At 38.4% G+C, this 24,733-nt stretch overlaps 1 protein-coding gene across 2 annotated transcripts; it reads right to left on the reverse strand.

Moving 5' to 3' along the window:
* Positions 1-619: 619 nt before the first annotated feature.
* ncapd3 (non-SMC condensin II complex, subunit D3) lies at positions 620-24,733 on the reverse strand. Of its 2 annotated transcripts, XM_058651751.1 has the most exons (35): positions 24,630-24,733; positions 24,072-24,241; positions 23,594-23,756; positions 22,677-22,843; positions 22,216-22,371; positions 22,076-22,137; positions 21,916-22,003; positions 20,083-20,216; positions 19,733-19,805; positions 19,446-19,571; positions 18,160-18,412; positions 17,790-17,840; positions 17,130-17,216; positions 16,951-17,018; positions 16,715-16,849; positions 16,402-16,622; positions 15,746-15,937; positions 15,569-15,666; positions 15,378-15,487; positions 14,539-14,646; positions 12,679-12,793; positions 11,935-12,030; positions 11,587-11,825; positions 11,038-11,117; positions 10,424-10,561; positions 8,776-8,909; positions 8,420-8,619; positions 7,113-7,223; positions 5,679-5,855; positions 5,429-5,529; positions 4,944-5,011; positions 4,219-4,266; positions 2,489-2,551; positions 1,486-1,534; positions 620-1,153 (listed from the first exon to the last, which is right to left on the reverse strand). In XM_058651751.1, exons 1-35 carry the CDS (start codon positions 24,679-24,681, stop codon positions 1,078-1,080), a joined length of 4,209 nt encoding a protein of 1,402 aa, XP_058507734.1. In that variant the 5' UTR covers positions 24,682-24,733; the 3' UTR covers positions 620-1,077. The 2 variants fall into 2 exon arrangements, with proteins under 2 accessions (XP_058507734.1, XP_058507733.1); XM_058651750.1 differs by lacking the exons at positions 23,594-23,756; positions 24,072-24,241; positions 24,630-24,733 and having other exon boundaries at positions 4,944-5,008; positions 17,778-17,840; positions 22,677-22,812.

Consider the following 24,733-nt stretch of genomic DNA (forward strand, 5'->3'; position numbering starts at 1 on the left):
AATTAAAGAGTCTTTCAATGCTTTTTAAATGAATCCTCACAATTTCAGCAACATAACAAGAGGCGTTCCACTGCCTGAAAGGCTCCACCCCCTCTGACCCTAAAGCTTGTTTCAGCCTCCAACGTGAAGACGTCAGGGTGCGGGCAGGATTGTTGTGCCCTTAGACGAGGAGAATATGAATAAATCACAGAAGCAGCTCCTGCCTTCACCTGTCTTTCAACACAGCACATGTAGTATTCAGTACACACACACACACACACACACACAATCTCAGGATCAGTTACCACAAAGATTCTGTAGCTTTACTAAATTATTGAAATGATTTTTACTGGACATTTCAATAATAAAAAAATAAATGTTTCAACCTTTCAATGTATTTGTAAACTCTTTTATGAACATATTTAACAAAACCCAACAGCCATGACATGATGTTATCTGTCGTCGTTCTTTTAAACACGTTTCCTATTTGACTGTTGTTACTGCTTGTGTGTTTGAAAGTGTCTCGAGTGTCGAGTGTGTCGCAGCTTTTGTTTCGTCCATTTGTTCTGACGTCATTTCACGGAAATGACATGAAAATGACACGCAAGCGACACAAGGAGTTGAGAGAACAAGAATCAGGTGGAGTTCATAGAAAACAATCAGATATTTATTTTGAATCATCTTATTTCATACATTAATATCACAATATTACAAATGGTCTATTTTGGCATGCTAATATTTGGTTCATGGCGCGGTACCAGAGGTTCCCAACCACGCTTCAGAACTGGAAACTGGTGAAGAGATAAACAGAAACTAAAACTTCATGACTGGCACTCGCAGTCATGAAAGCAACTCGGGGACTTCCGATGGTTGCCATGGTCACACACTTTCGAATGCACTTAGATGCATTTAGTACAAACTGACACGTTGTCCTCTGTGCTGGTTATGGATGCAGACATGTTCAGGGCCCTGGTCTCACATATGAAGTTTTGAGCAGATCAGTCAACTTACAGGGCACCTGCAGTTTTGTGGTTACATTGGAAATGTTGTGTCGAGTTTGTGTTCAAAACAAAACCACAAACATATTCTTCCATGAGATCATTTGCCAAACTTGGGATTTCTTTTCTTCTGCCTGAGTGGGGACTGCACATCCCACTGTCTCAGCTGAGGAGCTCTACAACACACACAACACACACAACACAAACACTTTACTGTCATGGTAACATGCATTAGCATGAATTACCTCATGCACTGCATCAGTAATTCACATGGATTAATGGTATTTCATGCCAGATTAAGGTATTGTAATCAGGAGATATTAATGATGGCTTTACAGGCAAGTCTGTATTTAAAAGATCAAGAGGAAAATCAGGATGAATTTAGCATTCCTTTTTCACCACTTCATTATGTTTGTAGCCATTAAAATAAAGTGGGGCTTGTAAATACAGGCTTGCATACATCTTGAACATCATAACACACACACAATCACGTAACTCGCGCACTTACTGCTGCTCTTGTGGCTGCACATGATCAACACTGGTCTCTCCCCCGAGACCTGTGAGAAAACATTTCAGGTTGATGTCTAATGAGCAAAGATCCTAACTATACAGATGTGTATTAGTATAAATTTGTGCTGGATTATAGTCTGGATGAACACTGAACCTCACACATAGGACACATTTTGTTATTCACATCACCACGCGTTACTCTTCAATACACATGTTAATACTTATGTGCAGTGCAGTGGAGGGGAATACTTGGTCTGAATAAGCCACACTCTGAGATTATAGCAGGAAGAATGACAGTTGTGTTCCATGTTTTCAGTCAACTGACGAACAGAAAATAATTTTTACCACATTTATTCCTCCAGATTTAATCAACCAGGAAGTTCAGATTAGTCACTGTAAGAGATTTTTTTTTAAAAGATGGACGATTATGGATTCACAGGTATTGCAGTGAGGCTTTCATCTGGGGACATTTAAATATCACGTCCCTGTCAGTTTTACGTGTGTGTGTGTGTGTGTGTGTGTGTGTGTGTGTCTGACTCTCTGCCCGCAGTAGTTAGATGGTTCTCACTCATACAGCAGAATTGTGCATTTCCTTCACGTAAAGTATTTAGCTTTATGACAGAACCAGGAGTCTGTAAAGTTGCTAAATTCGACATGGAGACGGCACGAAATGTAAACAAACAGACATTATTTCTCTTTCTTTCCTCTGTTCTTATCTCTGTGATGTGTCGAACGCCTGCTGTGTGTGTTTGTAACGTTACAGCACAATTACAGTGCTGGCACATGTACGACAGCATGTACGACGAGGTGCTTCCTGAAACTACAACGTTTTTACGGGGAACTTTTGAAAACGACAAAGAAAAAGATCATTTAGGTTTTGTTGATAATTATGTAAACAATAAGAGGTGGCAGTACGGTTGTTATTCACTTTACATTTGCACCTGAAATCAATGTTGATCCTCTCAATGTTAACACTTCACATTGTTGTCAGAAAAACTCACTTGTTCCTCGGTCACTGAAAATGGCACTGAATCCTTCATCGAACGTTAAGTTGAGGGTTCCAACTAGATCATAGGACAGACAGAAGGACACGTGGGAAGGAAGGAAGGGAGGTAAAGAATAAAAAAAAGAGAAAATATTTAGGTTTTCATGTGATAATACTGCAGTGATAAGTTTAGCATTACTAACATAACAAAGATAAACACATTCAGTTCCTGAAGCAGCAACGAAAGAAACAAATATCCCACAATAAATGACAAATCTCATTCATTAAGTGATAAAGTTAAAGGAATATGTTTACTATTAGTAAAGTAATATAAATATAAACTGTGGGTTTGTTTACTTACAGAATACAAACACATTAACAGTATGTGAAAGAAACTGTATCAAGGTGTTGTTGAGATATGTGAAAGATGAAAGGATGAACAGATTGAGAATGTGAAAAATGAAAGGATGAACAGATTGAGAATGTAAAAGATGAGAGGACGAACAGATTAAAGAATGTGAAAGATGAAAGGACGAAACAGATTAAAAAATGTGAAAGATGAAAGGACGAAACAGACTGAATGTGAAAGATGAAAGGACGAACAGATTAAAGAATGTGAAAGATGAAAGGATGAACAGATTGAGAATGTGAAAGATGAAAGGACGAACAGATTAAAGAATGTGAAAGATGAAAGGACGAAACAGATTAAAGAATGTGAAAGATGAAAGGACGAAACAGACTGAATGTGAAAGATGAAAGGACGAACAGATTAAAGAATGTGAAAGATGAAAGGATTAACAGATTAAGAATGTGAAAGATGAAAGGACGAACATATTAAACAATGTGAAAGATGAAAGGACGAAACAGACAGAATGTGAAAGATGAGAGGACGAACATATTAAACAATGTGAAAGATGAAAGGACGAAACAGATTAAAGAATGTGAAAGATGAAAGGACGAAACAGACTGAATGTGAAAGATGAAAGGACGAACAGATTAAAGAATGTGAAAGATGAAAGGATTAACAGATTAAGAATGTGAAAGATGAAAGGACGAACATATTAAACAATGTGAAAGACGAAAGGAGAAACAGACAGAATGTGAAAGATGAAAGGACGAACATATTAAACAATGTGAAAGACGAAAGGAGAAACAGACAGAATGTGAAAGATGAAAGGACGAACAGATTAAAGAATGTGAAAGATGAAATGATGAACAGATTGAGATATGTGAAAGATGAAAGGACGAAACAGATTAAATAATGTGAAAGATGAAAGGACGAAACAGATTAAGAATGTGAAAGATGAAAGGACGAACATATTAAACAATGTGAAAGATGAAAGGACGAACAGATTAAGAATGTGAAGATGAAAGGATTAACAGATTAAGAATGTGAAAGATGAAAGGACGAACAGATTAAAGAATGTGAAAGATGAAAGATGAAAGGACGAAAGAGACTGAGAATGTGAAAGATGAAAGGATGAAAAGATTGAGGATGTGAAAGATGAAAGGATCAACAGATTAATGAAAGATGAAAGACAAACAGATTAATGAAAGATGAAAGGATGAACAGATTAATGAAAGATGATAGGATGAACAGATTAATGAAAGATGAAAGGATGAACAAACTGTGTTCAACCTCAGGCTGTTTCCAAGAGCAGAGACAAAAAAAGACAACATTTCACCTTAAAGTGAAATTGAATGCAGATCATAGATGTGTGATGCAGATTGTGAGACGGGTAATACCTTTTGGTGTGCTGATAGCTCGATCACCCACAGCCCTTTTCTCCAACACTGGAAGCAAACACACACAAAAAACGGATTAATCACCCTATAAATTATTCATCTGTGCTTTAAAATCATTATCAAATATTGTGCGGAACACCACAGAGACATGCTGTTCGGGCCGTTGGTAGCGGCCAGCCGGCCTTGGCGGGGGAAAAAAGATCTGTGCATTGGAGTTTTACTGAAAATATATATTGGTTCCAAATATGGATTATCGGCCTCATTAACTGGTAATAGTCAGTATACATATTGGATCTGAAAAACCAATAGTGGTCTATTTCTAATCAAATGCTTTGAATCAAAAACAGGCGAATTAGACCAGAATAGCATTCCTTAACAAAACCTGACACATGTTCTTCTACAGACTAAATATTAATAGTTATAACACACATATGCTGTATCTCTTTTGTAATGATGAAATTATAATCATTTCATCAGAATTCATCGCATTTATTTAGCTCTGTTCTTAGTCTTAACCACGGATGTCAAACATTAGTTTCATTTTGTTTGCATGTCATTTTAGTTTGATACCAGCAGAGGGCGTATATTAAGCAAACATCTCATTGAGTTAGCTGAAGAAGAGGCTTAAGTGCAGGGAAACAAGATAAAAGCTGGTTAGTTCATCACCACAAAAGATAAGGAACATTTTGTGGGCTTTTCTTGAACATGGAACTTGTTTTCTATACCTGTTCCTTTCAAAGTGTCAGAATTTGTCCTGATACGTTTGTCCCGTGTGGGTCTGTTCATACACCTGCTAAAAAACAAACACAAACAGTTTATTCCAAGAATCAGAAAAATGCATACATCATCATTTCCAGGTTTGAGAAACGGTGATCAACATTTTCTGACATTTTACAAACAAGTACTTCATTGAGAAAATGACTGATTACAGATGAATGGATTATAAAAATAAAAGTGAGTGGATGCACTTGAAACAATGAATATTTCTAATTGCTGCCTTTCTCATTGGGTAACTTTGTCATTACATTACTTGTTATTTCAATTTGAAAACAATAAATCATGGAGGTGTTAAGAGAGGAGTAAAATTTACATTGCTTCTGTTAATAAGGTTTAAGAAATATCATTGACTCCACATTAAAGTACAGCAGTAAACTTTAGCCTGATACTTGTGAGTCTCTGATGGTGATCAGCGGCTATAAATGAAACCTACCCATCAGTTTGTGATAGTTGTTCAGACAGCTGATATGGTCGTGTCGGCTGTGGAGTGGCAAATCTAACAGGGAGAATGAGCCTGGACCTCTGTGGAGAGTCCTGCACAGAAATCATAGATCAAAATAACAAAAGAAAGAAAACAAAGGAAGAAGAATTATAACACATTACAACAAAGTACTGTTGACAAACTCTAACATTTACTAAAACAGGTCATCATAAAAATGTACCATGTGAAATGAAACTCTGACCTGTGCAGTGGGAGTGTTAGCATCTCCAGTCCGGGTAAAGTTTTCAAACTGATCATCCATCTCACTCATCACTCTCTCCTTCTCAGCCGTCTTCAGAGAAAACTCCACCTCAGCGAGCAGCTGTTCATCACCAGAGAAAAGCTCTTTCATCTTATTAGGGTTGTCCTGCATCGTCACCTAAACAAAACACAGAGGTTCTCCATCAGCTGTTTCTGTGGGTTGAGCTTCGGGACTGAGGTGCTTAGGGATGAGGTCTATGATGATGTTGCTGCACTTATGTGGGCCAATAGGTTGTTTCTTCTAATTTTATAAAAATGTATTTCATTGTTTTGACATAAAAGGTTAACAACTGTAAGGTAGGTCTCAGTAAGAATAGAAAGAACTCTTGAGAATATGTTTCCAGCACTCAAAACATCACTAACATATTTACAGGAAAAATGTCATAATCTAGTGTTTAATGATTTACTGACAGACATATACACCTCGTATGGATAGGGGGAGTACTGGCACTTATTTTTGCCAACTTCACACTCTGTTTGCAGCCTCCACTTTCTCCACATACAGCTGTTAAAATGCTTTTAACAACATCATATTTACATTTTTCAACCACAGTGTGAACACTTTCATTTGTTAACATGGGTGCCAAAATGAAACACAAGCAGAGTGAACCATGCTGTACATGTCATGAAGTGAACCAACCAAACAATACACATATGCCCTCTGTCCAGCACAAGTTATATAAAAGATAAGTTATATTAATTCCATATATGTATATATACACACACATATATGTATATATACACACACATATATACATATATATGTATATATACACACACACACATATATATATATATATATACACACACACACACACACACACATATATGTATATATATATACACACACACATATATATATATATACACACATACATATATATACACACACACACACATATATATACACACACACACATAAATATATATATACACACAAATATACCCATATATATATACACACACACATATATATATATACTGTATATATACATATACACACACACATATATATATACATATATGTATATACATATATATATATATAGCTGATGTAGGCAAGTCCTCAAAGGATTAGACCACCGTTTCTGAATTGCTGTAAAAAGACACTGTAGGATCTTAGACAGTTAGACATGCTATACGACTGCAGTGCAGAGTAAGTGACACCAAAATGTATGACAGACATGTCTCATTTGCCAAATCTAGACTAGACTTGATTTGTGCTGGCTAAAGCGTTTAACCAGTACCTAGGGAGGCATATGCAAAAAGAAAGACTCAACAAAAGTCAGGTGGAAAATTCAACATTGCTGTTAGATATCAATGAATATTCACTGGATATGCATTTCTTCTTGATATGTCCATGTTGCTGTCTCACCTGGAGGAAGGCCATGAGGTCTCTGAGGGCAGGAGAGCGTTTTTCTTCTAGCAAACTCTTCAGGCTGATGATAAGAGGCACCGTGTGCTCGATGAAGACCTTCTTATGGATCTGTGGAGAGAAGATAAAAGAACCTCTTGTGAAATGTTAAAAACAATGTGTATTATGTAATGAAAGTTTGAGCACAAGAATTCAGGAGCTGGTATTTAGCACAAACTGATTTCACATGAAATGGTACTTACTAGTATCCACAGAATTAAATTTCAAGTTTCCCACCGAACTGATTACACCTCGGATCTCAACTAACCAATCAGATCCACAGCAGCAGAATACTGAGCAATTAGTCTTCGATCTGTCTGAGTTTTAAGATTAAATAGACTCATCATGGTTCACCTCAGATATAGGTGAGGTTTGGTATAAAAGTAAATAAAAATGTAAACCTACAATGACTCCATACATTCTGCAGCATTCACATTACAGCTGCACTCAAAGCAAAGCTAGTTCTTGTGCAAATGTGATGGAAGAGAATGTTTATTAGCAATTGGCATGAACAGTGATTCATATGTTATTATTATTATTATTATTATACAATAAAATAATAACTATAATAATAATAATAATAATAATAATAATAATGATGTATTAATGTAGACGCTCAGCCTCAGCCGTTCATACAAATCTTAAAATTATTGACCCCGAGGAAGACTAGTCCAAGTCTAAGTGATGGAGGTCTTTTACGGAAACGCTGACCCATGCGTACATGACATGTAATGTAATGTAATGTACGCACATTTACGGGAGTGATGTGAGAGAACTGTTTAAAATGGTACCACTGTGTAAAATACATTTCCAATATGACTGCTCACAACACGATATCATGATCTTGAACCAATAAACAACTACTACTACAGCTTCATTCACACACAAGTACTTTGTGATATGAGACCCATTCTCAGGGTTAATGAGGTAAAAAAGGAGGCTAGATTACGTTAGCATGGAATAAAAAGAATGTTATCATTACGCACGATGACACAAGATCTGCTGGATCTCTGTGCCACGCTAGACCCTGCGTTTGCCATTGGCGTAACCTGAAGCCCACAAGGTTGATTGTGATTTCTAAAGAGACGTGTGTGCGAATGTTTTTTATAAATCTGAATATTTGTTTGCGTAAGCACTTTTTGTATTTCTTACATACGGCAACTTTTCAGGCTTACCTATGCAGCGTTTTTATAAATGACGCCCCTGGCCATTAAAGTTCGAGAGCCCTGGATTACAACTTTTTAGGGTAAATTAGCAGAAGTGCTGACCTGGGACGCGGTCTTCTTCTGAGCAGCCTGCAGGGCAACTTTAGCCATTGTGGCCAAGTTCTCTTCCTCTGCTTCCTCCCCTGCTGTTACTCCTCCTACGGTCTGAAGTTTAAGCTCTTTTAAGCTCAATATGTTGAAGGCCTCAGAAAGGATTTCAGCACCACCTGCGTCCAGAGGCAGCTCTTCATCTGCAAAGCTTGCTGCAATAGGAAAAGCCAACATAAGGATCTTTTTTTATTTTTTTACTTTTTTACTAATTAATACTATTCTAGGCACAACATGTTTTTTAAAGCACTGACTGAATAGAACAATTGAATGATGATGTTTTTGAATTCATAATCCAAACACATTCTCACCTAAGATGGCTTGGTTTATTTTGTTAGTGATGTTGAAGCGCTGGACATCATTGCAGTTCTCCAACAGGAATCGGTAGATCTGAAAACGCTTGTCCCGGTTTTCAACTCCTTTCAGGGACAATCTGACCTTGTCACTTATCGATAATAAGTTGATGAATGAACAAAAACAAGTGACATTATGACTCCACTGTGCCCTGCGTGAATTTAAACTCAGAAAGACAAAAAAGCAAATATACTGGATGAATGATGACGCTGTCAAAAACCAAATACCCATAACAGAATCTCATAAACCCATATTCTATTCCCAATAGAACATAAACATCATATCAGATGTTGGAACTGAATTTTACCGTTTCATGAAAAATATGACCTAATTTTGAATTTGATGGCAGCAACAAATCACCTGAAGGAGACGTTGACTAGATGGGAGCATATGTTGCTCTAAAACCTCTAAGTACTTTTCAGCATTGATTGTGTCATTCCAGATGTGCAAGCTGCCCACGCCATAGGCACTAATGCAACCCCATACCATCAGAGAGGCAGGCTTTTGAACTTTCTGCTGATCACATGCTGGATAGTCCCGCTCCTCTTTAGTCTGCAGGACACGGGGTCCATGTTTTCCAAAAATAATTCAAAATTTGGATCCACCTGACCCCAGAACAGTTTTCCATTTAGCCTCAGAGAAGACAGTGGGGTTTCTGGACTGTGTTCACATATGGCTTCTACAGCTTGAACTGAAAGCATGATGTATACAGAGGGGATGGTTTTGATTACGTATGTAAATGCAAGCATGAATTATGTGATTAAATGTTGATGTCAACAGGAAGCCATGTTGGTTAAGCATTGATTTATGATTTCTCAAGCCTGCAAAAGCCTGCACACTATTTAATCTGAAAAGATTAAACAGACTCCTGAGAAGATGTGAGATTAAATAAAATTCTTCTCACTGTTCCTTTCAAACATGAGAAGAAGCTAATGAATGTGAATGATTCAATGTGGATGTCTGCTTGTGAATTAAACATGTGTTCTTTGTTTGAAAAAACTAAACTAACTTGCATTTGTGGATTTGCACGGGAAGACAGTGATTTCTGGACGTGCTCCTGAGCTCATGTCGTGAATTCCAGTACAGAATCATGCCTGTGTTAACGCAGTGCCGCCTCAGGGCCCGAAGATCATGAGCATCAGGTTTGACCTTCAGCTTTGTCACTTGCTCACAGAGATTCCTCCCGATTCTCTGAATCTATTGATATTATACACTGTAAATGGTGGGATCTTCAAAGTCTTTGTTTTTGTCACAGATTGGCGGAAAAATGCTCCTTTAATACCCAGTCATGTTACTGACCTGTTGCAGATTAACCTAATTAGTTGTCAAATGCTCTTCCAGTTGTTTTTGATTTACTTTTCCAGCCTTTTGTTGCCACTGTTCCAACTTTTGTGATGTGTTGCTGCCATCAAATTCAAATTAAGCTGATATTTTATAGGAAATGGTAAAATGTCTTGGTTTCAACATCTGATATGTTGTTTATGTTCTATTAGGAATAAAATATGGGTTTATGAGAAGTGCAAATCATTCATCATTCTGTTTTTATTTACATTTTTACAGCATCCCAACTGGTTTGTAAATTGGGTATTGGGTGTATCTTCTTACCTCTCACTCTGAGGGAAGGTGTTGTAAGACTTGTGTTTGGTGTAGGAGTTGAAGTGGAAAATGCACTCGATGAAGTGCTGGCTGAACAAGTCTGGGTTCTTCTTCAGCAGCTGATGGACCAGGCAGTATCTACACAAACTGTAAACCCATGTTTGATTTTTTTTTTTTTTTTATTAAATGCAAGCCCCATTCATTTATTCATTTGTTCACATGGAATATGTATTGCCTCGGTAGACTACAGAATACACTGCATAGTGCAACAGCCTGTAATGTTCTATGATGGTTGTGTGCACACTAATTAATGATAACATCTCAGGGCATTAAAAACGTGACAAATATTTAGGAATAGATCGCTCTATTATCACTGCTACATACAACCAAAATTAAATACACATGTGGAATTAATATCATCATGTATAGAATTTCCTTGGTGTACCTTAATGATATTACATCATAAAACTTTGTGTATTTTAAAATAATACAATGTTTAATTCTGGCCTCATAGTATCGGCTAATAAAAGTCCAACTCCATGTTATGCTGTAGTCAAATTGTTTCAATATCACTAACTTTATTTGCTCACTCATCTTTTCAATATGTAAAATGTATGATTTACCTTGCAATGGCAGGGACTGGGTCAATGAGTGCCAACATGAAGCAAAAGAAGAGGGAGCCTTTCCATTTCACAAATTCCTCCTAGAAAAGACAGAATGTTACATGAGAAATGTTAAAAACCAGAGAGAAAATGTCACATGGCCCATTCATTTCAAATAAAGCAAACCTGTTCACATTACAACAATGTGTAAATGATGTTCCGTTTATTTATCTACATCGAGTTCCTTTAAATCATTCATGCAACCCTTACTTCCCAAATCAAAACTAACCCCTCCAAAATGAAATGTAATCAATTTAATAACCATTGGTTTGTTTTTAATACATTTTATTCTTCATAAAACCTGTGAATAAAGGCTTGATGTCTATAGCTGATAAAATAATTGCCTCTTGGGTTTCGAAACAGCAATTTTCAAAATGTTACTTGCTGAAAATGCATTGAATACACTTTCCACCTTAAATACCACTGAATTAAGACTTATTATTCAAGGCAGATGTGATTTGCTTGAACAATATTTAATTGATGTTGTAGAATGCTTAGTCCAATTCTGACCTGCAGCAGGTTGGTCAGCATGATGAGAGCCTGCTCCCTGATGGCAGCGTCAGTGTCCAGCAAACAGGCAGAGATGTTGGGAATGTACTGATCCACGATAGCGGTATATCGAACACACAGATCACACATAGCCACAACTACATTGTTGCGCACAGCCACCTCCGTGCCAACCTCCAGCTCCCTGGCAAACACTGGCAGGTATTTTGGGACTAGTTCCTCATGTTGGAGACACAGTTTACCTGAAACACAAGACACAGTAGCACTGCATGGGGATCAGGGAGGTCATTCACTATTAGGTTTATGAATGTTCTCATACATTTAAAGAGTATAAGAAAAGTGTCAGTTTACCTAAAGTGATGACTCCATGAGCTCTGACTCGAGTGGGCAGAGAGTTTGCTCTGAATTGGGACAATGGCTGCGAGGCTGGCAATTCCACCTGGCATTCTGTCAATAATTGGCAACAAGTAAGCCATGTTAGCACAGAACATGGGCAATAAGAGGGGGACATCACACTCCACACAGAAAGGCCCTCAGTTGAACTCAAACAGCTGCCAGGTAGATGGATTACTTGAATTAAGGTGAAGTAAACAAAGCTGTGAAAAAAATTTGACAGAAAATTTGATATTTGTATTTTTGTTGAGTGTATTGTGTAGTATACTGCATTTTTCTACTAATGGTTGTTAATAATCAGACACTGCTTTATTCTTGAATGCCAATGTCCAGAGTACTTACACCATGGACAGAACATAATTATGCTAGCTACTGTAGAGCTGATCTACAGAGACAACCACTCACAGCTATGGACAATTTAGAGTAACCAACTCTAAAGAACGTGCTGCATCCGTAAGGCAAGGAACCCAGAGAGAACTGTATAACTGTGATTTAAAGAGACTTTAAAAAGAACCATCTTGTTTTAAGGGAACCCGTATACAGACCATGTTCAAGCAATAAAAATTCTCATTCATTTGAATATTTAGTGAATTATTATTTGCCGACACACAGAGCCTTTGATTGAACATGCAAAGGCTATCTGCCGTTCACTAAAGTCATGCAATCGTCCTCCCAAAAATGTAGGAATATTATACTTCATACCTGCAGGTTTGTCAGAACGTGCTGTAAGGACAGACTCCACAAGCAGCACTATCCTTTTATTAAACTTGGCAGGACAGAGGAGTGACAACACGCCCAGTGTGTGCAGGTGTTTTATCTGTAAGAGAGAGCATGATTTTTAATTATACAAAAATAACACAGTTAAAGGGAGCGGCCTTGAATGCATATTGGTTTTGACTGAAAAACAAATCAGAGTCAACAAACAAATCACACACTGGTTACATCCCAGGGCAAAATTTGAGACATTGCAAGTAAATTTTGCATCTACTTGTGCATGTGCGACCAAATTTCCCGGTTCTTTTAATACAAACTAGGGCTGAAATGATTCCTCAAGAAACTCGAGTAATCAGAATATAACAATCCTCGAAGCAAAAATGCTTCACGGAGTTGGACTACTGTTTAAATACAGCACTGTGGTTTGATGTGGAGGACGGGGCAATAACGACAGCCACAGCACATGCGGAACAAGAAGCAGAAACACAATACAGGACGAGCTAACGTAGACACAACACAGCGAAATGGAGCGATGAGGGGAAGCAGCAGCTAACGGCCTGCATTGCCTGCGCTCACTCGTACACACACACACACACAACTGTGGGGAAGCATTGACTGAAAAATCTATATCCATCAACAGTTCAGCTGCTGTACCAGTGCTGAGGAGTTGTTTTTGTGTGACTTTAAGAAGGTTTTTATTTAAATATAATTTATTATTTTTTATTTGTTTTTGCTTTGCCAAAATGTTAAATGGGCAATCAAGCAATACAAATTTTGTTTTATTAAAAAAGAATAGTAATTTCTGCATTTATCAGTAAAACAGTGAAAATGAGTATGATGTATTTGCATTGCAAGTCAATTCCTCAGGAGCCCTGTATCCATACAAACCTTACATCTGATCTCTGTCTCGACAAAGACATACATTTGTCCTCTGTATTCTGAAGCTTTTCCACAGGTTTTCACATTTGTCATATGACAAATGATCAATACGTTGTCAGTATGTTGTACACATTAAACAGGATGTATGAATGTATGTAGATGTTTTCCCAAAATGGATGTAACATGCAACCTATTCTTGACTTGCATAACACTTTAATGACTGTGGCAGCAAATTCTGACTAGAAGTTATGAAAGAGATCCAAGAGATGGAAAGACTGATCTTTATGCTCAGATATAATGAAAAATGGGCAAAATGGGCAATTGATTTGTTGGAATAAGGAATAGAATGTGGTCGGTGTCAGTTTTTGTTTCATTTTGTTCTGTTTTGATTTATTTATTTACTTTTACACCTCCTTACTTAAAATATTAGGTTCCATTTGATATGAGATGTTATTTACAATGTCATTTGCTTTCCTTCTAAAATATACTCCATGTATCAGAGAAACTTTCCACACAAATTTAGTAGTACTAAAGTAGTATAGAGTTCCCCTTCTAAACCCCCTTATACAGTATATACTGTATGACTATTTGGATGTGGATGATGTCAAGTGCCTGGCTGTCATGTTCTTGCTTTCCATCAAAAGACCTGATCAAATTCAAGTTATTAAAAAACAGATACACGCTTTAAAAGGAAATATAAACATGTCAAGAAATATGTGCTTAATAAAAGATTCAAAGATTCAAGATTAAATTCAATGACAAATAGAATTCTATGAAAAATAAAGATAATTTGTGAATGTAATGTATGTACAGAAAACAGTCAAAGTGAACTGAAACCAAAAACTGTATTACTGCATGTGAAAAAAAGCATGAAGAGTTAATGGCCAAATAAAATAACCAACACAGATTAAAACCTGAAAAAAGAAGTGGTGTTTAAAATTCAATTAAAGCCATAAAAGTCAAACTCACCATTAATTCCTCATTTAGGTTCTCAGCCCCCTTTTCATTTAGGAGGATGGCAGCTAAATGAGCCTCACACACTGACACCAGCTCACCACCATGCTGATTCAGGAATGCCTAAAAAAACAAACAAAGAAAAACCTTCAATCTGCCTGAAATGTCTGGGAATTTCTTCAAGGTGAACTCAGACTACAGGAGTTTGGAAATCCTGACTAATTTCATACCTAAACCCCTTCTTCTGAGGCCAACTCCACCCAATTCCTGATTAAGAAAAATACCAAGAAGTGGGCTGAGAGCTGAGTGAGTGAGTGAGGAAGGAGGGAGAAAGGTTGGGTGGCAAAGCAGGGGGCATGGTATGGTAGTGAAATCTGACAGTTGCAATTGTGTGAGGTGCCTCTCATCTCAACTGTTCACATGCTTCCAATGACAAGTGACAGCTTTTCCTGGGATAGTGATAGTGATGGTGATGAGTAAACCAGTGATGCAAGCGTGGGCAAAGAAAACCAACGGCAAGATTTTAAAGCAGCAGCTGGTGTTTGAGCAGAGATTTTTATCACATTATGTATAATTTCAATATTTTACTCCAAATTGTGAAATATGTGGTGTCCTGATTTTCACACATTGCAGGATAGTAAGTTAATCACCACCTGACATCCAGAGGACACAAACGAAACATGAAAACAAAACAACAAAAACATAATGGATACTGGCATAGTGTGACAAGATGCTCTATAGGCGCATGTAAATCTGCCCTAATTCCCTGTAGTCTGAGCCCAGCTTTATGGAGTGACATGACCCACACATATCTAAGTGGCATTATTTATCAGTGAGAAGGCAAAATCTCCAACCTGAGTGTTTTTGATGCTTTCGCTGCTGCCAAGTCGTTGAAGAGTCTCCAGAGCAGCAGTAATTGTCTCAATAGACAAGTTAAAAGTCTTAAGCCAAGCCATGAGATCACCTAAAGAGAAAGTTTAGAAAATGATGACAGATTTACAGATTTATGCAGTGAATTTTCCATAATAATGTCATAATCACTTACTAACTATCCTGTTTTTGGTCAGTTCATCCAAGTGTACAGCAATATCTCCCATCACACAGAGGATGTGACAGCTGGTTGCCACATCTGCATCCTTTGAACTAAGGGCAAACCAATACCAAGTTAGACTTAATTCTCACTTACAAAAATAACTCATTGTGTAAATGATGTTCCTCACACCTGATCATCCTGTACCAGGCATCCAGGATCTTGCTGTAGGGCAGTATGGGAGAGAAACGAATAGACTTGGAGAGCAGCAGCCAGGCACCAGCAGCATGATCTGCCTCAGTGTGTGAGATGAGATTTGTCATGAATGCTGCAGTAAACATGTTCTGTCTGGACCAGATGGGGAAAGCTCTGCTGAAATAGTGGCTAGAGATACAGGACACAAACAGGAACACAGGGTGAGACAAACATGTGACAAATAATACATTTATTTGAAGAAAAGATTGTATCATGATATTTTTCCAAATTTTAATAGTTTTATGTTATAAAACTGTATTTTTTTCATGCATGACCATGAGTGAGTGGTCAAGCAAGAAAGAGCAATGCAGGTTTGTGTGTACTGTATGTGTGTAAATGTAACTACACACACACACACACACACACACACACGCACACACACACACACACCCTTGGCCCTCCATGATGTGTTTAGTGGTGGTAGAGTAACTTGCACATTTTTCATATTGAAGTAAACATAAAATTCTATATAGATTAAATATAGATTTTTGGTATGAATTCAACAGTTTTAAGAAAGACTGCCTGCATTTTTGGTTCAAATGTAGCATTTGTTTTTTCCCCATAAAAACACACTAGAAAGAATAAAGTTGAACCTGAGATTCTGAAAGTCATGACAGAGCAGGTCCAGCAAGTCCCAGGTTAGCCTCTCACTGGTATCCAGGTGGCAGCCGACAGTGTACCGCTTTATCGGACGGAGCAGCACCTCATCAAGAGCCTCCAGGGCCTTGTCCTGCACGGTGTTCTCTGAGTCCAACACCGATGGCACCACACCCTGCAGCCATGCTTTCTGCACCACACTGCACTCTGGTTTGGCCTGATGATCAAAGACACATTTCTTTTCTTGACACTAGCAGATTGTTTACACGTTATGAGCAGGCACAGAAAGAAGAGACACTGAAGACTCACAGCAAGTAACTCTCCCACACTCTGCAGAGCCTTCTTCTTTACAGACACAGCCGGGTCTCTGCTACGCTCCGACAGCCTGGCCAGGTTCTCAGGGCTCAAGGGGACCACATCATGTTTAAGGAGACCCACCAAGGCCTAGGTAGAGACAGCAGAGCAGAAAGGTTAAAAGTCATCTATGCATGCATTTCACCAATAGATACACGTGCTCAGGACTGAACAGTCACTGCTCCAGGTACCTGCAATGCCGATTTCCTCACGATCGTCTTAGAGTCTTTGACGCACAGCAGGATATGAGCCATATTCTCTTTTGGTGCATTGAAATTTTAAAATAATTATTAATGTCATTCTCAAGTGCAGATATTTGAATGTGTGAAGATAATTAAAAGAAGAAATGTTTGGATGTAACTGATCTCACCATCATAGCCAGAGTTCTCAGTGGTGCTGATCTCCACAGTCCTGAAGGGCAGAGTGCGGTAGGTTTTCTGCTGGGAAGCCAAAATTCCTGAAAACAAAAAGAATATTCATTTCAAACATGAACTACAGTGAACCAGGAATAAAAATACACTGAAATGATTTTTGAGATTTCAAGACTTGGCTAATTCATTTAAAAAGAGCTTGTGGTACACGTTCACTGCAGAAAAATGACTTATATCATAGCTCACTAAAAATGTCTGCATTCACAAATATGAATGAGAATCTCTGAGGGGAATAATAAATTATCAGTGGTGGTGTCATTTTCATTATGTTGGTGATTATTACTCACTTATAATAAATGTTGTCATCAATTCACCTGCATGTTGTTTTTAAATGAATATGTTCTCTGTATGGAAGGTGATTATTATAGACCAGTTTGTTATCAGACACATTTTATACGGATTATCAGTTTCTTGAAACCAACAGTTTTGTAAACCAAAATAAAGGTGACAAGAAATAAATATAGTGATAAAGGTTAACTCTCATCTCTCTGAAAATCCTTGCCATCCACTGTGGTAGGACTCTACCCAAACTCTTCTCACTTCTTCTCACTCAAAGGTTGGTCAGTCAAAGAAAGAAATGAACGTACCATGTGTGGTACCATGTGTGGTACCATGTGTGGTTTCCCCCTCCAACACTGTCTGGGTTCCAGCTAAACAGAGAAAGAGATGAGACCAGAACAACTTTTAAAGTACACTCAAAAAAAGCAATGTAAACACTTATTTGGTGTATGTGCCTACATGTGATATTTTATGGTAACATTCTATTCCTTCTTTGTATAGCTGTCTATATATTGTTTCATATTTCTATGTTTACATGTATGTTTTGAATGTGAAGTGAAACTGTGCTGCTGTGACAGTTATTCCATCCATCTACACATCAGACCACTTATGAAATTCCATCTAAATGAAATTCACAGGGGGGAAAAAAAGCTAAATGTGTTTCTCAGGTCGGCTCTGCGCGTGTCTTACTTGCAGAGAACAGGTTGTGCACAGCCCGCGTGACGTTGAGTGAAGGGATCTCCAGGCACTTGGCCAGACAGGAGAGGGCGTGGCCTTGAACAGTAGGCGATTCGTCCATCTGACGGCTGAACAGCAGGTTCTGGATCAGGAACTTGTGTGGCAGGAACTGGGCAAGGTCTGGATCCTGGCACTCCTCCGGCCTTCTCTCTGGCTGCTCCAGCAGTACCATCACCACATCCACAGAGAAGAGCCGGCACACCATCTGCAGAAGACAACAACAGACCCCACTCATTACGATTCAGCAGTCAGGAGATCATTATCATGTCCATGCAGCTACAGACATAAACGCATAAGTCGTCCAGTGCAACCATAGACTAAGCTCCTCGCATTGACTTGCTTCACTGGAGCAACTGGGGTTAAGGGATGTTCAATCATACAGCAGCAGCATTAATGAATGTAAACAGCTTAGAAGATAGCTTTAGAATTAGATTAAAATAAATAATACTAGTATTGAGTTAGAATTCCTTTGCTTATAATAACTGCATCAAGCCTACAAAGCATTGATTTCACCAAACTTTTGCATTATTCTTTTGTGATACCTTCTCCCTTCAGTCCGTTCTTTAGCGGGTAAAATGCTGCACAGTAGGGTTTAAGGAGCAGACCAAAGGTTTCTGTAACTTTCTGAGCTCAGTGCTGTCCACACCTTCTAAACAACAACAATTTTCTAACAACTTGTTCATTTAAAAATATGAGGGTTCAAACAAAATGTCAGATCTTCAAAGTTGTTTAACATATCTTCATGTAAATACCATGAAATAAAAGCTGAAATACATGGAGAAAAACCACGGTTGGTGTAATGGTTAGCACTCTTGTCTTTGCAGAGGATAAAGCGGTAGAAAATGGGCCGATGGATGTCAACCTCAAATGTTTTCAGTGTACAGCAAAAATAATGTAATTGGCCTCACAATGTTTGGAAGGGACTGTATCATCATATTATCATGGAAGGATGGGAACTTAAAGATAAACATTTCTTACAAATGTGTGAATCACACTTTTTTGGCAAGAACATAGAACAATAATCAGAAAGAATTGTGTAAAATAATAATATTAATACAATTCCAAAAAAAAGGAGCATTTTGACACCAATCTTAAATCAAAATATATCTTCAAATGTATCTTCTTCAATCAGCATCATGTGCTTCTCAGAAAATCACACAACTAAAAAACAAATGATGAGAAAGTCTGACTAATATGATAATGTTGATATAATATAGAGTTTGTAAAACATTTCTCACCTTACGGGATCTGGAGCAGTTAGAGAGCCACTTGATAAAGCGGGCGTACTCTGTGCCGGTCATCTCAGACAACAACATACCCACAGCCTGAGCTCCATGGCTTCGAAACTCACTCTTCTCCACCATCTTAACATTGAAAGAATCACAATTATTGAAAATTATGCTTGAAAAATGAAAATGCTTTCATAAACAAACAAGCAAAACAGTCATGTTGCTGAGTGTGGTCATTTTCATGACTCAACACAGAAATGGTACCAGAAGTTTATCACTGCTGAGTGGGGATTCACCTGGATACAAATATGCTGCAGGAGGATATGCAGAAAAGGCAAAGCCAGCTCCTTTAGTTCATCTACGAGATGACTGTAAACACAAAATCATCCAAGAGGGAGAGACAGAGACACAGAGACAGAGAGCGGGAGAGAGAGAGCGAGAGACAGACAGAGACAAAGACAGGAACAGTTGCTTTAAATGATTGATTTACTAGCAGCTTTTACAAATCAGCAACAATAAATTATAAATTCCAGCTAGATATTTCATATCCAGTTCTTTATGAATAGAGATTAGAAATGCACAATTCCTGATTGAGCATCAGAAAACTCAAGCTCTTCATTTTTTAAATGAAGTGACAGTGCTTTACCAAACAAAATGGACGGCCTGGTCACGAGTGGCGAGGACGGCCTGGCTGACTTCAAGTAGGGAGGGCTTTCCTCCGCTGCCTTTATTCATCATCAGGATCACATAAAGAAGATGATGGAAAACCCTCCGCAGCGACTGCAAAACAGTGGCATTAATTACAACAACTCTGATATTGCAATATGTAAAAAGAAACCTTTCCAAAGGGAAAATACCTACAAAAATAAATTTCGAAATAAATGGAAATAAAGCTCAAAGAACACTGACCGCAACTTCACACTCTAGAAGAATTCATTTTCAAGGGTAGGGTTTAATTTGGTTTTACAGTTTTTGAAAGAAAAAAGAAAGAAAAGAAAACAGGGATGACTGAAACAGGATTAGTTGTAACTGCAAATAATGGGACGGTCATTCCAAGACTATCAGCGTTTGACACAGCAAATATAGAAATATAGAAATACATCACATTTGTTTTTGCTCACATTTTCCATGAAAATAAGTCAATGGTGAGAAAAAAAGTTATTTCTTTCAAATTTGATTTACAAATGTGATTTACAGATTTACAGTTATCTATATACCAGGTGGCAGGCGAGACATACTGTAGATATGCAGATTAGAGTATAATTATTGTAAGGTGTGTCTTGGGATAGTCACAGTAAAAGGCCACTCTGTATGCAGCTTATTTAAAGAAACACTAAAGTAAAGCTTCACATCGGTCATGTTTAAGAGGGGCAGAGAACCTGTCCATGACCAGGGACAGTGCCGACACATCTTCACATAGAGTTGATCAGGATACTGATTGTAGCCTGTGGAATATGAGTCCACTCCTCATAAGTAGCTTCAGAAAAATTCCAAATGTGCTCAAGAGGTGACAGACCATGCAAAAAGTGACATAGGGCAAAAGGAAGGGTCTCACATGGACAGGTCGATCCAAATATCAATACTATTGGCGCATTTCCACCAGCTCTACTTGCCTCGCCTCGCCTCACCACGGCACGCCACGGTTTAAGTAGCATTTTTACTTGCCTGGGAACCTGGAACCTGGTACTATTTTTAGTACCTGCTCAGGTAGGTTCCAAAAGCGTGCCGAGTAGGTAACTAATGCAATGATAGGTCAGATTGACGGCCACTGACTGGCCAGAGTGCCGTCACAGGAAAGAGACGTCCCACATACAAAACAAGCCGAACAGTGGTGAACTGTGGATCACGTAAAACTACTTAACATTCCTAAAAACATGGGTTAATCTCCAACAACTACCAGGGAAACCTCTATATTTAACAGAGAAGTCTGGTGTATTTAGGGACAGTGTGTGTGTGTGTGTGTGTGTCGCGTATAAAACAAAGTCACAGCAGTTTCACTCAGCCGTGCAGTGATGACTCCGCCCACATTAAAAAGGTACTTTTTTTGTAGTGGAGATGCAACCTAGTCGTGCCGTGCCGAGGCGAGGCGAGTAGAGCCGGTGGAAATACACCATATCAGTACCAAACGATGTATCCATATTGGATCATTACTAGCGTGATGAAATGATGATGTTGATGTTGAATTTTCACTTCTCTACAGAGTAAAAAAGGGCTGTGTTCATTATCATAACATATTCCACATGTGGACCAACAACAGTATATTTCCTATTTGCCCACAGAAATGTAAATAACTGTTCAAGCCACAGGGAAAAATCATAAGGCATAAAACTTTGCTTGGCTTGAACTGCACTGGTAGATTTGGTTTGTTTATTTTATACAAGTCTTTGTGAAGGACAAATGTTTCTCTGTGTCACTACAAAGACATGGTAGGGTGTTATGTTTACATAATAACACATGTGCCATGTTTATTGGATCTTACTTCTGCTTGGTCTCCGTGTTCTGGAGAGCAAAGGCGCTGCAGGCCATAGAACGCCATCTCGGGAACACTCCTCAGCTTGTTGATGTCTCTGTGCAGAAGTAAGAAAAGTGTCTTCATTCACATTCATTGATATGACAAAGCAAGACATTACAATACTTACTGAACAGCACCAAAGTTTAGCTCCCCAATGACTGGCTCAAAGTACAGCAGCCAAATGAAGATCTACAGAGAAAAAGGACATGTTACATTACAGGTTACCTGCTGGAATGAAGAGGGAATGACGGAAGATTCTGTAGTTACCGGCGTGTAGTTGAGGCGACTTTGTGGTCTATCTTTGAGTGGAAATGTCCGTAGGAGACGAAGGTGGCTTTGAACCAGGAGAAACACAGCATCTCTAATCTTCTTCAAGTCAGACCCAGAGAAATTAAGCTCCTCTTCCTCCTCTTCTTCTTGCATCTGACAATAACAACATGCACAATTAATGCCAAACACTAACAATCATCTTCCCAGATGAGCAACACTAGTACGGTACAATTAAAGTTAGTGTGTGAAAGTGAGATGTCGAATCATATCTTGTAATGCAGAGATTCCCAAAGACTCGGTCAAGACTCACAGATGGGTTGCGGGTGATTTTATTATTCACCTTAATTTTTTTTGCTCTTACAATTTACATTGTCAACAGTTTGCCATGTTTAGAAAGTAGGTCTCCATATAGAAAGGTTTGGAAACAGGTTGGAGTGATTTCTTTGACATGACCGTACATCTGAAGTGTCTTTACGCTGTGGTTTGGAGCGTTTGCATTCTGCCCGAGCACTCTTCAGGCCATCCTTCTTGCGTTTTTTTCCTGTGACCTGAGGCCAGCAGTGACGGCTCAAGTCTGAACATGTGTCGAACAAAACCTCATGGTGAACCTTATGAGCAACGCTCCCTGCAAACAAGATAAAGAGGCATCTTGAAAAACTGCACACAAACACAAAAAAGCACTACATAAAAACAGACCACACCTCTAAAACTCTCTGTTTGACTATGCACAGGCAGACACTAGGTGGTGCTATAGCACCTACCCTTTGCCCTCTTGAAAGTTTTTTTTTTCTTTTTTAAAGTGTAAGTGGCCCGTGCTGACATGATCATCTATAAATGCTTGACGATTAAAAGCGTGTGATAATATTTCCACTCTCTAAAGTTTAGAGGGGCAAAGCTCACTCTTCACACTGTACACTTTTTTCTTCTGACAGTTCTGACACCTTTAGTTATTAACATGTTGACATAAATAAATATGCAATTACATTCAACATGTGCCACAGTGCCTGTAATGTTTTTTTTTTTGTTTTTTTTTAAATTACCCACTGCTATAATAATGCAGCCAATAGTTCCACATGCCTCACAAACTGCCCTTATTTTTCACTGAGCACCTGCCCCCAAAATGTCTGTGCACGCCACTGAGTAGTGATCTTTCTACTGGAGGAACATTTTTGTCAGATTTCCCCAAAACTCTAAACTAGGTTTAAAGAATGAAGTGCTATGATCACTTGGAAATGGTTTTATAGAATTATTAACAGTGACACCAATCTAGTTTAAATACAGCACATTTACAGTGTTATGCCTGACAATCAAAAACCTATATATAACTATAACTATACTGTTGATCTCTATACATTCATTTCTGAGATGTTCTCACCTGGGATTCCAAGCATCAGCAAGTAAACTGAGGCAGCATGCAGGCTGGTCACTCTCTGCTGCACATTGGCCACTTTAGCTTTTCCCGACAGGACAAAGAAGGACAGCACGGCCACCAAAGTCTTGATCGACACCCCATTCTCAATCAGAACTGCCCAGATATTCTGCAAAATAAGACGGGATACACTCAGTGCTACTGTTGGCACCAGTGAGGAAAATAACAAACACAACCTCACATCAGCAGGGGAACACAACAAGTCTCTAGATTTCACGTAATAGTAAATGAATGAAAATGTAATTGTAAATACTGTATGGAATTTCTGACACCCGTCTTCAAATTCTACACACCTTTAAGTCAGTCTAGAAATTAAGGATTTCAGAAAATCAGCAACAGACCGACAAATTTTTAAAGATAAAAGTTCAAAGATCATGACTTTGCTGAAGTGCTTGCAAATAATAATCCATGAGAATAGATTTACCTGGGGAGCTCCATCAGTGCCTGCAGATTGCTCTTGGTCTGCATATGATAGAAAACACTGGTACAGGTTCCCGAAGGCCTTCTCTCCACTGGCTGTCAATTGTTCATCCAAGTGGTCATCTATTGATTTAATCTCTGTGAACTCCAAATCCCAAATTGTCTCCACCCAAGCTGAAATCACAACAGTTATCACATGATTTTCACAAAATACAAGATTTAAAAACTCTAATTTCTTTTGTTTTTTTCTTTCGACTTCTCCCTCTAGAGGGCGCCCTTGCTGTCACAACTCTGGGAGTTCAGTGGATGCGATGTTGACAAATAAAGGAGTCCACTGACGCTCATTGTGTAAACGGCTGTGTTTTCTCTTCTCTCTATGTATGATATTTTTAATCATGTTTAAAATGGTATTTATAAGCCTGTGTTTTTCTGGAACTCTGACATGGAAACATGAATGACAGTGACGCAGATGTATACGGGAAAGCAGCGGTACTAACGAAGACGAGCCTCAATAAAACAAAGGGATGCGTACACGATTAGTAGCTTCAGAAGGAAGACTTACCTTCAGGAATGTCATGTAATCGCAGAAACTGCAGCGCAGAAATCAACTCCATCTTGTTGATCGTTTTTCGCCCGCCAGAAAATACAAAACATTCAACCCATGCG

This window comes from Solea solea, chromosome 15 (genome assembly GCF_958295425.1).
Source record: "Solea solea chromosome 15, fSolSol10.1, whole genome shotgun sequence".
NCBI classification, from domain to species: Eukaryota; Metazoa; Chordata; class Actinopteri; order Pleuronectiformes; family Soleidae; genus Solea; species Solea solea.

Coding starts and splice junctions, on each gene's coding strand:
- ncapd3 (XM_058651751.1), bottom strand. CDS start 24,681: ATGGAGTTGATTTCTGCGCTGCAGTTTCTGCGATTACATGACATTCCT. Junction 12,794..14,538: donor ACCTAAATGAGGAATTAATG/GTGAGTTTGACT, acceptor TCTCTCTTACAG/ATAAAACACCTGCACACACT. Junction 5,012..5,428: donor CAACTATCACAAACTGATGG/GTAGGTTTCATT, acceptor TTTGTTTTTTAG/CAGGTGTATGAACAGACCCA.